The following is an 11,797-nucleotide window of genomic DNA, read 5'->3' on the forward strand; positions in this document are numbered from 1 at the left end:
TGGTGGTGGCAGCATCATGCTTTGGGGGTGCGTCTCTTCAGCAGGGACGTGGAAAATGATCGGAGTTGATGGGAAGATGGATGGAGCCAAATATAGGGCAATCTTGGAGACAAAACACCTGCTGGAGTCTGCAAAAGTCTTGAGACTGGGGTAGAGGTTCACCTTCCAGCAGGACATTGACCCTAAAAATAAAGCCGGGCTACAATGGAATGACTTATAACAAAACATATTCATGTGTTAGAATGGCCCAGTCAAAATCCAGACCTCAATCCCATTGAGAATATGTGGTGAGATCTGAAAATTGCTGTTCACTCTCCATCTAATCTGACTGAGCTGGAGCTGTTTTGCAAAGAACAATGGACAAAAGTGTCAGTCACTAGATGTGCAAAGCTGGCAGAGACATACCCTGTAACTGCAGCAAAAGGTGGTTCCACAAAGTATCGACTCAGGGTGGTTAAATACTTTTGCATGATTTGTGGAGAAAAAAAAAAAAAAAAAAAAAAAGATTGTGTATAATTTTCTTTCTACTTCATAATATATATATATATATATATATATATATATATATATATATATATATATATATATATATATATACAGAGCCAGCCCCAGACAAAAAGGGCAGTAAGGGAAATGAGAAATTGTTGAGATGAATACAAAGTGCTGCATCGCCATTTTGTCCATTTCCTGCTAAATAAGATCTTCCTCTGCCTCCTCCACCTTTCTGTCATGGCCTTAGGCAGGCAACTGCAAGACTAGATTCCTCCCATTATAACACTTCAATATCTCCCCCATGGCTCACTGAAAGTATGTCTGTCTGAAGGTGAAGGGGTGTGTGTCGTGTGTGTTTGTGTGTGTATAGAGTGTGGCATCTTTATTTCCTCCATTTAGTGATATCGGAGAAGAACTAGATAGATTTTTGTCCAGTAAGAAATTAAAAAATGTTCTGTTAACCATTAGGTAATGTGGAAGTGCCTTACACGACCTACTCGACCTATGATGATCGGGACTAGCGTTTCCCATACATAGACTGTAGTTGGGCGACCCGCCCAGGTAAATAGAGATCCCCCCCCTCCCAAAGAAAAAAAGAATGTAGGCTTTTTAAACAACACACATCTGGCCTCCAGCCCCATCCACCATTACACAGGTGTGGATCATGCAGCAATCAGCAACAGCAGCCTACTTCATGCACCAACCAGAGCGAAAAGCTGATGTTTCAGAGGTAAATAAACTTTTTTCCCCACATTGTAGGACTGACTTATCTATCTACAATAGCTAGTTGCTGGGGCCCTATGATTTCCGCAATGCGCAAAACATAAACGGCTTCCCAGCATTTCCAGTAAACAGTTAAACCCTGAATCTGCCAAACAACTAGAAATTTGCTGTTCTGTGTTGGGGGGACTCAGCGGAATTGTCGAGGCTTTCTCTCATTTTACACAATGATAGCGGTTAAGTTTTGTCTCTGAAGTCTCCATCAGCGGAGTACTATTAAAATCCTTCTGTTAGTCTATAAATCCCTGAATGGCTTAGCACCTAAATACATCACAGACCTGTTATCAGTGTATCAACCCTCCAGATCACTAAGGTCTTCTGGCTAAAGTCTACTCTGTATACCCAGAACCAAAACCAAAGATGGAGAAGTCGCATTCAGTTTTTATTCTCCACTTATCTGGAAAAAGCTCCTTGACGACTGTTAAAGTGCTGAAGCCCTGAGTTCGTTTACATCAAGGATAAAAACCTATTTGTTTAGAGGTGCCTTTGAAGTTTGCAGTCCAAATGGTCTTATACTGTATCTGACCTGCTGCTGCTATTCCAATGCAATATGCTTGCCTCTATAATGTTTTCCTCGGTCTCTGTAATGCTTTTCTGTGCTTTTTTATTTATTTATTTTATTCATGTACAGCACTTTGAATCGTCTTGTTACTGAAAAGTGCTTTATAAATAAACGTGCCTTGCCTTTAAGCTCCTGACATGTCTGAGGCAAATGATATCATATAAAGCTGCAAATTTTAACTCTGTGACTGAAAGCAGCCGAAGGGGGCAGTGGTCTGCTTTGGGCAACGGTGGCCGTTTTAGGAGGCTCAGACCCCGGGAAACCATTAAAGCTCCCTCCGCCCGAAGCTTGCAGGCTAAACAGAAGCAGAGAGGCAGCGATGAGCCGTCCCTCTGTCTCTCTCTCAAACATACAGATTCAAAGCAGCAAGCAGAGGAGCTCTGCCTTATTTGATTATTAGATGTGTGATCCAGATATTTGTCCCTGTGGTTTACTCCTTAAAAATATCCAAGACAATCATATATTTAGCTACAGAAACATTATTTGTATTTTTTCCTATTATTTCCGTTTTATTTATAAGTATTTATTTTTTATATTTTAGCATTCCTTGCAGATTCCTTTAAAGTATCAATGTTGCAAACAGCGCATGGGGCAGGGGCCACGGGAGCTAAAGCAGGAGGTGTTTCCCTCTTCCAGGCATCTCTAGGCTGGTCGAATCACAAACCGGGTGAAGATAAACCGAGCGGAGAAGAGCCGAGCTGGGCGTGCCAAAAGGAGTAAGGTCGGTGGAACTGCGCCTCAGGTCAATTGGCTGCAGAGGCACTAGTCATCCTAATGTCAAGTGTAAATTGTAAATTGTAAATGAGACTTCTTGGCAATGAGCAGGATCAAAACTGGCCTGCAAAACAAACTTCAGGAGAGCACCTTGCTGCATGCTTGAGAATTGAATTAATTGGCCTGCCCCTGAAGCCATTCCATACATGCAGGACTTTTCCCAGAACAATGAAAGATTATTTCCTCAGACAAAACTACTACAATTTACCATAGCAATAATGTGTAGTTTTTCCCTGCAGTTAATAGAAAATAAGGTATTGCTCAAAGAAAACCCGTTTGCCAACGGATAATCCAAAAAAGTGCTAAACTATCATTGTGAGTAAAAGTAATGCTTCATCACTGCATGCAATAAGCTGTAATTTCAAATTGACCTCCAACCTTCTTCTAGTCTCATTCTCTGTAATTGCTCCTTGTAGTCACACTCACAGCTTTCTCTCAGTTTTCTCTTAGCTGTATAATTTTCTCTGAACTTTCAACTTTTTATGTCTAGTCCTACATTAAATAAGCATTATTTGTACTAACACAAAGTAAAGAAGTGTGTGTCCTTTAAAACAAATCCGGGCCAAAGCTTCCTCAATGAGGCAATATTAAATGATGGCTTATATTACTGCAAAGTCCACTTCACTAAACTCTGCATTATATACCAGATCACGCTGCTTTGATAATTGTCGCTCATGTCATATGGTTTTATTTAAGAAACCAAATTCATGTGCCAATGCTTAACAATATAGAGCAAGGCAAACATGTCATTCTCAATTATTTATAGATTTGCTCACCCATTTATATGCTTTTCCATCAGTGGTTAATCTGCCTATTTATTCCTCATTTATTCTTTCACTCAGTCAGCTTTTTGTTCTGTTGACATATCCAATTCTTTGCTCATTTGTATGCCTGTCGACCTGTCAGCCATTTTCCATACATTCCTTTTTCAACTCACTTCATAATCTGTTCAAATACTTTCCCATCATCTGCACAGTCAGCAAAAAAATGGTGCTGATGAGATGGTACATCAAAAGACTTAAAACGCTCGTCTCACTTCATTCAAATAAGTGCTTCCAAAACAACAGTATCTCAGTATAAACTTTCCCCTTTTAGCAGTGAAGCATTCTCACAGTCAGATCCTCAAGCAAAAGCTTTAGAGCTCATGCTTCAACTGACATGGAGTTATCATGAACATGTTCGGTAGGTTGACTAATTAACACACAATAACAGTCTAGTTAGTCCTAACTTTGTGATATCAAGTGCAATTAGCATTTTTTTTATATATATTTTTTTATTTTAACTTAAGGTCTTACTGTGAAATTTTAAGTTTTTTGTTTGTCTTTTGTGAAGTTATACGGGCTGCCCACCTGCCTCCCTGTTGGGGCATATGGCAACTCTGAGTGGGTGTAAATAAGCTAATGCGCTAGATGTTCTTAGCTCATACTATGTTCACGGCGTGCCCCTCCTTCGAGCATGATGCAACGCTCCGCGTGCTTCCCCCATTCCGTCTTATTCCTCGGGAAACTGAAACGGACTGATCCTCAGCTATGGTCATGAGTCATAGATCATGCCTGAAAGAATGAGATCCTGGATACAAGTGGTCAAAATCAGCTTCATCTCTTGAGGGTGGCTAAACTTAGCTTTATGCTGCGTCCAGACCAAATGCCTTTTGAGTGTCCAGTGTCTGTGGCGGACACCCCTCGGGGGGCATCGAGAGGTCCAGCGGAGCATCTTGCACTGTGCGTTTTGAGGCTTGATGCAGTTAAGTGCCTCTAGGGTGGCCGATGCTAGAGTTCAAAAACCTGAACTGTTGTAGCTGGACGTGGGGCGTCAACCAATCAGAGAGACTCTGCTATATGATGTTGTAGGGGATTTTCCGACAGTAAAAATATTTTTACTTCGGATCAGGGGCGCCGATTTTTGGTTCTGCTGGTGGGTGCTCACTGTGCTGGCATGATTTGTTGCTATTTTAACACACATGCTCATTGCTAGAAAGAGGCGGGCTTTCTCTGAGGGTGCAGCCCTGAATCCCCCACAGAACCGGCACCCCTGCTTCGGATCATTGATAAATGGGCATCATCCGGATTGAGCCTCCTGAATGATGCCCACTAACCTGAGACAGGTGGACAGATACTATTCTGCTGAAATGGGGCGCCTGTAGTTGGTGTCCTGGCGGGAGATACGGGCTCCGATGCCGGTCAGCAGGTTGTCAAACTAGCTGGGTGAGCATAAATAGTGTTGAAAGCTACCCTCGCCAGCGCGCAGCTCCTGCTGTAGGTGGTGAAACTCACCAAACTCAAAATGGATTATCTGGGGAATTCAGACAGGGGGTAGATTATGTTATATTATTCAGTTAATAAAGCCAAGCCACTCTCTTGATTTCATCCGCAATTTTACAAATAGTCTGGCAGAGGAAAAGAACAGGGTAGCTCCTTCCAACGGGTGCCACTTTGCCTAACGCACCATCAGAGAGTTGAGGCTCTAGACAGCGCTTCAGACTTTTGTGTGGACAAGCATCCAAGTTGAGGCGTTGGATGCCTTTTTGACGCTTAAAGGGCGTTTGGTCTGACGCAGCATTAGAGATAGGGTGAGGAGATTCTAAATTCTAAACAGAGTATCTGGGGTCCGCTCAAAATCAAGCCACTGCTTCCCCGTATCAAAAGGAGTCAGTTGAGGCAGTTCTTACATCTGATTAGGATGCCCCCTGGGCTACTTCCTCTGGGGGATTTCTGAGCATGTCCCACTGGGAAGAGACCACAGGGAAGACCCAGACCTTGCTGGAAGGACTATATAGCTTGTCTGGCCTGGGAATGGAATCTCTCAGAGTCAGCTGGAGGATGTCATTACTTCAGGGACCTTTTGCCTCATGACACGATTTCAGATAACCAGAAGAGAGGTGGGAAGGAGGGGATGGATGGACAGACGATCTTGGCAACAAAACAAGTGTTCCATGTTTATATCAGCCTCATAGTTGAAGTGGGTGTCTACCACTCCCATTGATGCATATGAACAGGCAAACAAGATATGCAGCAGTTTATGTGCAGATTACAATGCTAAGTGCAAACTCCACCTACCCGGCGCAACCTTCTTCCTGCCAGCAAACAAATGGTGTGCAGCCACTATGACAGCTCTGTATAAAAACGTATTTATTTCAAACATGGCATGCCCTGGGCTGCACTCAGGTATTCCAAATCTAGATTGTAAATTCAACTCAGAATATTTTGGTATCCGTAGAAAGCTGGCACATTTACCCTTTAAAGCTGAGCACACAAAAGGCTCAAGGGACTAAGCCTTCAAAGCAATCACTTACTTATGCCGTCTAGCTGTGCAGATCTCAGGAAACAAGATAGACAGAAGGAGAAGGAAAAATCAGCATTAAACAACAGACACACACAACATTTAAGAACTTGGGAAAATCACTAATGTAGCAGACGAGTTTTTCTTTTTTTAGAAAAACAGTGTGTCAAAGAGAATCAGTTATTGTGCCTGTAATGAAAACGAGAATGGGCAGAACATGCATAATGTATGAGGATTATCAACACTCAGCAAGAAGTTAGTGGTAGTCACAACAGGTTTTGTAAAAGTTTGTAACAGCATTTTACATTTACTGCTGACTTCAACAACCAATTCTAAGAGAGTTTATTATTGGTGATGGGTAAGCTTGGCAGACTGCTATAATAGGTCAGTCACTTCAGATTATATTTCTTGCCACAGTTTAAATTCATTTAAAGAAAGATACATTTTGCTGACAGGAAATACTTCATGTGGTTAAAAGCTAAAAGGGCAACACCCATCGCATTTACCTCGTTTTGAAGTCAAACAACTGACAGCAGGCTGGCTACCTGACCATACAGCTTGACTTGGATCCAGTCATCTTCTATTACTAACCTTGGAGTTAAAATTGACTCTCACTTCTTTCAATCACATGTAAACCAACTCTCCAAGATGTACTTTCATCACCTTTATAACATTGTCAAACTTTGCTCTAGTGTCACCCTACTAGATGAATAAAAACTCATCCATCTCTTTGTCTCCTCCAAACTGGGCTACTGGTAATGCACAGCTCATTGGGCTCTCTAGCAAGAATCTTCAGAGGCTCCAATGTGTCCAAAACTCTGTAGCTAAGATCCTGACTAATGCGACTTAATGTGAAAACATCGTACTCATTTTTCGCTCACTTTCCATCTCCACCATGATTAACAACAAAATCTCTCTCCCTAATCACCAGTGCACATATGGGAATGTCCCTCCTTACCTCAAAGAACCACTTACCACACAAACTCAACTTTATTTATATAGTAAGTTACTTCAAGATACAACTCAGTTGGCCAAAGTGCTTCAAAAACGAATAGTTCAAAATTTAACAATAAAAACAGTAAAAGCAAAAACAAAATAAAAAGTAATAACGAGCAGATACAAAAAACACAAAAGCAAAGATCTCAACTGGGTTTAAAGCCAGAGAAACAAATGTGTTTTGAAGAGATTTTAAACAGAAATTGAGTCAACCTGTATTGGAACGTAATTTGTTCCATAGTTTTGGTGCGATAACAGAGAAAAGTGTGGTCATCTCTATGCACTCTTTGGTTTTGGAACGACTGATAAAAACTGATCTGCCGACCTGAACGAAGCAGGTCTGACAGATACTTGGGGGCTAGCCAGTTAAAAACAAATAAGCTTTTTAGAATCAATCGGAAAGCAAACTGTTAGCCAATGAATTTCTGTTAAAACTGGAGAAACGCAGTGCTTTCTGTGTCACTGCTCCTAATCTATGTACAGCCCTTCCTGAGACTTTGAGGGAACCACAATCAAAAGTCTGTTGTGGCAAATGGCTGCCCACACTGATTTGATTGAATTTTAATTTGACTTTGAGATGACATGTGTTGTGAATTGGTGCTTTATAAATAATACTAAATTGAAATTGAATAGATAAAATGAATACTAAATATTTATCTTTAGTAAAGCACATTAATGTATAATATGTGGTGACTATTTTAAGTCTTACTTCTATTTTAGTCATTGCTGTTAGTTCCTTTAATCACTTAGAGATTTTGATGATATAAAATGTAGTCTAGATAAAAATTATCATCATTACTAATGACTTCTTATTAACCAGCTAATAACTATTCATGTTAGTCTGTAAAAAGCAGAACAGTAAAAATATTCACATTTTAATTTAGTGAGTCTATATCTTTTGTTCGTCGTTTAAAAAAAATCTAAAAGATATTAATAAAAGTGTAATAATATGTTTTAATAAATGCAACAATGACTGTTGTTTTTCTGTTTTAAATAAAATATATTAGATCTAATCTAATCATTAAAGCCATGATACTATGAAACTATGGTATGTTTTTAAGGTTATTCTACCATGCAAATCACATGCTTTTAAAAGAAAGTGACAGATTTATACATTGATTTATTGTATTGTATTGACGTAATGATTGTCATATCAGTTATTTCAAGTTGTAGCTTAAACATTATTATGAGGTTTAGTGATTTCCTTGGTGGGTTATAAGTCAAAATGTGATTCACTAATGTCATCTTCGTATACAACTACGGACAAACAGGTGAATACCAACTATGCAACCAACAATATATAAATACTGGGTGTACAAGCCATAAAGTTTATTATTTTAATTTTTAATTAAATCAGCCTATTATGAATAGCTTTACACCTTTAATAATAATCTTTGGAACAGAAGAGGAGGGATCAAAAGTAAGCACACAGCTTCACCACTGATCAGGCCCGAAATCTGGGAGTAGTGATGGACTCAGACCTGAACCTCCAAAAGCATCTAAAGACAATTACAAGCTCGGCTTTCTATCACCTGAAGAACATTTCCAGGGTTAAAGGACTGATGTCTCAGCAGGATCTGGAAAAACTAATCCATGCGTTTATTTTTAGTGAAATTGATTACTGCAACGGTGTTTTCACAGGTCTGCCTAAAAAGAGGATCAGACAGCTGCAGCTAATCCAGAACGCTGCTGCCCGCGTCCTCACTAAGACTAAGAAAGTAGAGCATATCACCCCAGTTCTAAAGTCCTTATACTGACTGGCTCCCTGTATCTCAGAGAATAGACTTTAAAATACTTCTGTTAGTCTATAAATCCCTGAATGGCTTAGCACCTAAATACATCACAGACTTGTTATCAGTGTATCAACCCTCCAGACCACTAAGGTCTTCTGGCTCCAGCCTACTCTGCATACCTAGAACCAGAACTAAACACGGAGAAGCAGCATTTAGTTCCTATGCTCTACTTATCTGAAACAAACTTCCAGAAAACTGTAAAAGTTTTTAGATTTACATTTACATTTTCTACATTGTATTCCTACTTGTTTTTATTTTATTACTTGCGGGGTTTTTTTGGTTTTTTATTTCATTCCTGTATTTTAATCATGTAAAGCACTTTGCATTGTCTCTGTACTGAAATGTGCTATACAAATAAATTTGCATTGCCTTTAGAGTAAACCAGTAGAACCAATGAACATGGCTCTTCCGCTGAACAACAACGATCCGAATGAGGCCGAGCACTTCGCTTCCTTATACAGCTAGTTGGTCCCCTTCCGCATTCGCGAATTACAAAGTAAGGGTCATATTTTCTTTTCATTGGTGGGGCCAAACAAAACAGATTCAAAGAAGCACGCAATATCACCATATAGTCTTAACATGTTTTGCATTGTTTTCTTACCAAATGGGTTAAATATTTGACTGGTTTAGCAACTCCATAGCAATAGCCTCTACTAATCGTAGCTGCTTGCTGTCAATCGCCTTTGGCTCTCCGCAACGGTAATCGAAACACATTTTCTGTACGACTGCTTTCATGCACATCACAAGTGTTTTTTTACTATTGCCGAAAGCCACATTAACCGGCGCTCTTTTTCACGTGGATTCTAATAATCGCTAGCTAAACCGACACCCGGTACACCTGTGCGGCTCCAACTAAAAAAACATGCGGAAACTCACAAATAAAACACGTGTACACGGTAAAACATTACCTCTTTCTTCTTCTGCCCTCCTCCGAACGGCAGACATAGAGCCAGCAGCAAGAGAACAGTAAAAAGGTGCAAGTTAACACGAGCGATAGTCCTAGAAGACGCCATGACGGAAGGATGCTAACTAGAAGACACGTCTAGGCCAAGCGATTGGGTATAGAGTCCACCAATCAGCGCCAAGTTTTTGGACTACGGAAGTGTATGGGATTTGTAGTTTTTTTGTCTGTTTGTTTCGAAGGTCTACTGGTAAACTCAGACGTTACAGATTCAGCGTCAAACAGATTGAATTTAGTTCACAAAATTACATTCAAATGACTGAATAAATATGAAAACAATTATTTTGAATTAGACTACTTGCCCATTCGGTTTGCTATTTGTCAAAAAATGAGAACGCATAAGGTGTTACGGTTAGCAAGGATAGTAGTTCTCCTCTTCCTCCGCAGCGATAATGGGCAAAGAAAATTATTTACATGACATCAGTAGTTATGACATGTCAACTCAGTCTCATGATAAAATGAATGATTCCATGCATTAGCCTAGCAATTAATTTTTTCCATGAAAAAATAAGCTTGTTAGACTATGAGAAACACATATTTTAACAAAAAAATATACATTTACATTTATACAATCTATCATTTTTTATTAAGACACTTCTTGAGGCAAAATATTTGGTTTATTCAGTTCACATACATTTATTCCCTACAAAACAGGCTTTTTCTTTGTGTATCGCCACGATTCCCCCTTCTTTTCACCCTCGGTTCTGCTTAGAGCTCACCACAACACACACACACCATACTGATGAAATGAAACCTATGCTGGAATATTAAAGGCAACGCACCGTGAAACAATCAGCACATATTGCAGTCTTGTTAAACCACAGTTCATTCACTCACCCACATACACTCAGCTCAGTAATGGAAACATTCTCAGACTTTCTGGGCCTGGTTGTAAAATGATTCCAATGGACATAATTGTAATGTAGAGCACAAGTTTTTTTTTTTTTTATTGTTTTATGGGAATATAAGTTGCACTGCAGATTGCATCCAGTGCTGGAGTCAGTATGGAGAAAATAGTAACAGGTAAACACTAAAGGATTCTTTTTTTTAACTTTTAAAATACACAGTGCCTTGCAAAAGTCGTCATTCCCTATTGAACTTGAGCAGTTCAAGGGACATGATACAAGGGGTATCAACTTCCCATTTCCTCATTCTACAACCACAAATATGAATTTGGTTGACATTTTACGAGCTAGACCATTACCATATAATTGATTAGTTGAAGGAAAATGACGCATGGTTTTCCATTTTTAGATTGAAAAAAAAATCAGAAAAAGTTGGTGTGCTTCTACATTCAGACCTTCTTTTGATGCACTCACACCAAACAGGTTTCAGGCGTTTAGATCAAGTAATTTACATATAATTCCTTACAACATAATGTGGAGGCACATTCAGGAGTGAGGCGAAGGAGGCGTTGGATCGACCCATGAGGCGGAATCTACCAAAGCGAGAGCGAACAAAACCTGTGGTGGATGTGAAGCGATAATGCTAGAGTTAATAAATCAGAACTTTTCTGTTCATTTGCATCATGTTAGCCAATCAGGGACTGGATGTTGTTGTGACATACAGCGTGGGAGCACAGCAGAGACAAAGCCTTTTTACTATCAATATGGAAGATAAAAAAAAACGAATGTTGATGTAGGATGAAGTAAAGAATGCTTTTTAGTGTTTTGTTGGTGGCTTTGAAAAAAACTGCTTGAATTTAGCCCTTAAAAAAACTGTTAAATATTTCATCATTCCTCCTCCTCTTGTAGCTTCAGAGCTGGTACTGGGCAGCCGCCGCCTCTGGTGCTCGCCCACTGCTCCTGTTTGAGCTCCTCTACTGGGAGCATCTCTGGAGGATCTGGTGGACCCAGGGACACTGGCACTGTTGTTTGGCTTTTCACATTAAATACAGCACAGTGACTCCCCCTTTAAAATCCCGGTTTGCCTGGTTGAGTTGAAACCAGCAAGCAGAAGATAGAGGCTCCTACTATTTGATGATGCTGTAAAGCGAGTGGAGCATTGTCACCCTTTGGTCACACAAATTGCTGGCGAAATGTCAAGCGAGTGACAGCACGGGAATCAGGCGGAACATTAGCTTGAATCGCGTGTAGTGTGAACACACCATTATACTATTACCACTAATTAAAATCTGAGGTCACTAAATATGTAAACAAA

General features: G+C 39.9%; 1 protein-coding gene across 1 annotated transcript in view; it reads right to left on the reverse strand.

The window, feature by feature from the left end:
- Positions 1–9,716, reverse strand: part of tusc3 (tumor suppressor candidate 3) — an 84,357-nt gene extending 74,641 nt beyond the window's left edge. Inside the window, exon 1 of the mRNA XM_012874181.3 lies at positions 9,585–9,716. Coding sequence (XP_012729635.3) covers positions 9,585–9,689 — 105 coding nt within the window. The 5' untranslated portion in view covers positions 9,690–9,716. The remainder of the gene's footprint in view (positions 1–9,584) is intronic.
- Positions 9,717–11,797: the final 2,081 nt, after the last annotated feature.

The sequence above is a fragment of the Fundulus heteroclitus genome, unplaced genomic scaffold, assembly GCF_011125445.2.
Source record: "Fundulus heteroclitus isolate FHET01 unplaced genomic scaffold, MU-UCD_Fhet_4.1 scaffold_74, whole genome shotgun sequence".
In the NCBI taxonomy this organism is placed as follows: domain Eukaryota; kingdom Metazoa; phylum Chordata; class Actinopteri; order Cyprinodontiformes; family Fundulidae; genus Fundulus; species Fundulus heteroclitus.